Here is a 1,809-nt window from a genome sequence, read left to right as displayed (position 1 = left end):
GCTCAGCCACTACGGGCTGCTGCACGTACTCCTACGTATCATATGGTGTAGAAATATGGTTTAACTACTGCAGTCCAATCAAGTGGAAAAAATTTCAACAATTTGAGAATAAAGTTCTAAAAGCTGCACTTGGTAGAAGTGTACGCTCATCAACCACTGAAATGAAGCGCCTGTTACCTCTCATACCTTTCAAAGATTACTGCAAAAACAAACATTCCTTGTTCATGCAAAAATGTATCGCATCACCTCACCCTGACATTTCTATGCTTTTTAATAAAAAATTCAAAAACCTTCATTGCACCACAAAATCATAAATTCATCTAAACGCTTATAACATCTAGTCCTAATCTAAGCAAATTGTAAATACCTTGCTCGGTGTTACCGTACGTGCTACCATACGAGCGACGGTACACCAAACCCCCACCACAAAAATATGGGAGGTTTCATTTTTTCCTCGCAAATCTGTTCTACATATTTTTATAATTATGTTAACTATTTAACCAATGTTCACTACAAATTACTATTTTTCCGAGGTAAATGGGACTCGGCAAGTGCTGTATCACCCCACCCTGTCAATAAGATCAATAAAAGCTTTTAAAACTGAAAAAAACATGTGGGATGTGGGCGCGCTTGGTGGCACTGTTCGCCTTCGCCGATGTCCCTAATTTTTGACAAGTATTTAGTCAGTGCACTGATGATTCTTGATGAAACTGTGCACTGTGTACAATAATACGAAAACATTACTGATTCAATGTTGTCATTCATCATCAACCTTTGTTAGCTGTAGAAGCTAATCTCACTTTTCTGGTACTTATGATAACATTAGCTCTGGGAGCTAATTGGCTTATGCTATGATGGACACTAGACTAATTAGCTACTGCAGCTGGTAACATTTACCCATATCTCATGAGAATATTAGCCAAGGCCATATTGGCTGACTGTATTAGCTGTGGCAGCTAACTTTTTCTTTTCCGTGTAGAAGGGAGTGGAATGATATTACGTTTCTCCGGCCACTTAGAATGTGGGCGTGAAAGGTGAATACTCAGTGAGGTTATGTAACGCATTCATTACATTCAGGCGTGTCGATGCATAATTTTTCACAACTTTATCTTATCTGAACATATTGCTTTGATATTGGTATATCTTCCTTGTTGTTTGATTACACGTGTTACGAGTATAGGTTAGGACTTGTGATGTCGCTTCTCTGACTTTCGTTTTGTGTCGTTTGTTTGAATCGCTAGGTTGTGGGTTATTGTCCGAATAGAGAAGCTGCGACGGCCTTCCAATGTTCTTACGAATTTCTTGTTACAGAAGGAGAAGTTACTTTGCAAAATTTGAAGTTCTTGTCAAAGCAGGCCATTAAAGAGCTCATACCAGGTATTGGGCTGAGAGGTATCTTCGAGCACCACCTATCACTATTCGAAACTCCTGTTGCATCTGTAAGTATTAGAGGTTTGAGAGCGGAGAAAGTGACCGTTTTGAGTGATTCTTATTGTTTTAAATCAAAACCAATACACATAGCTTAATATTTTCCATCATTTCGAATATTTTAACAGTTCCGTATTAATTGTATTTGCATCCCTGATGGGCCAAACGGACAGTACTAGACTCATTTGGACGTACATTGGACGGAACAACGTCCAATGTAGTCCAGCTCGTGGACGTCCAATGCGACCGGAAGCGTCCGGGCATATATGGCGGGACGTCTGAATCACGTCCAGACCGGCGCGGACGTCCTACGTGGACCACATCTGTCCATCTTGTCTCACGTCCATTATGGTCTGCGTGGGACAGTCACGTCCAGGTGAC

The 1,809-nt window shown here is 40.7% G+C and overlaps 1 protein-coding gene across 1 annotated transcript in view; it reads right to left on the bottom strand.

Moving 5' to 3' along the window:
* LOC113210243 (uncharacterized) overlaps positions 1-929 on the bottom strand; it is a 15,250-nt gene extending 14,321 nt beyond the window's left edge. Inside the window, exon 1 of the mRNA XM_052268477.1 lies at positions 898-929. Coding sequence (XP_052124437.1) covers positions 898-929 — 32 coding nt within the window. The remainder of the gene's footprint in view (positions 1-897) is intronic.
* Between the last annotated feature and the right edge of the window lie 880 nt (positions 930-1,809).

The sequence above is a fragment of the Frankliniella occidentalis genome, unplaced genomic scaffold (assembly GCF_000697945.3).
Source record: "Frankliniella occidentalis isolate FOCC.00 unplaced genomic scaffold, Focc_3.1 Scaffold70, whole genome shotgun sequence".
In the NCBI taxonomy this organism is placed as follows: domain Eukaryota; kingdom Metazoa; phylum Arthropoda; class Insecta; order Thysanoptera; family Thripidae; genus Frankliniella; species Frankliniella occidentalis.
The sequence above is the reverse complement of the archived record's forward strand: the minus strand, read 5'-3'. Positions and strand labels throughout refer to the sequence as shown.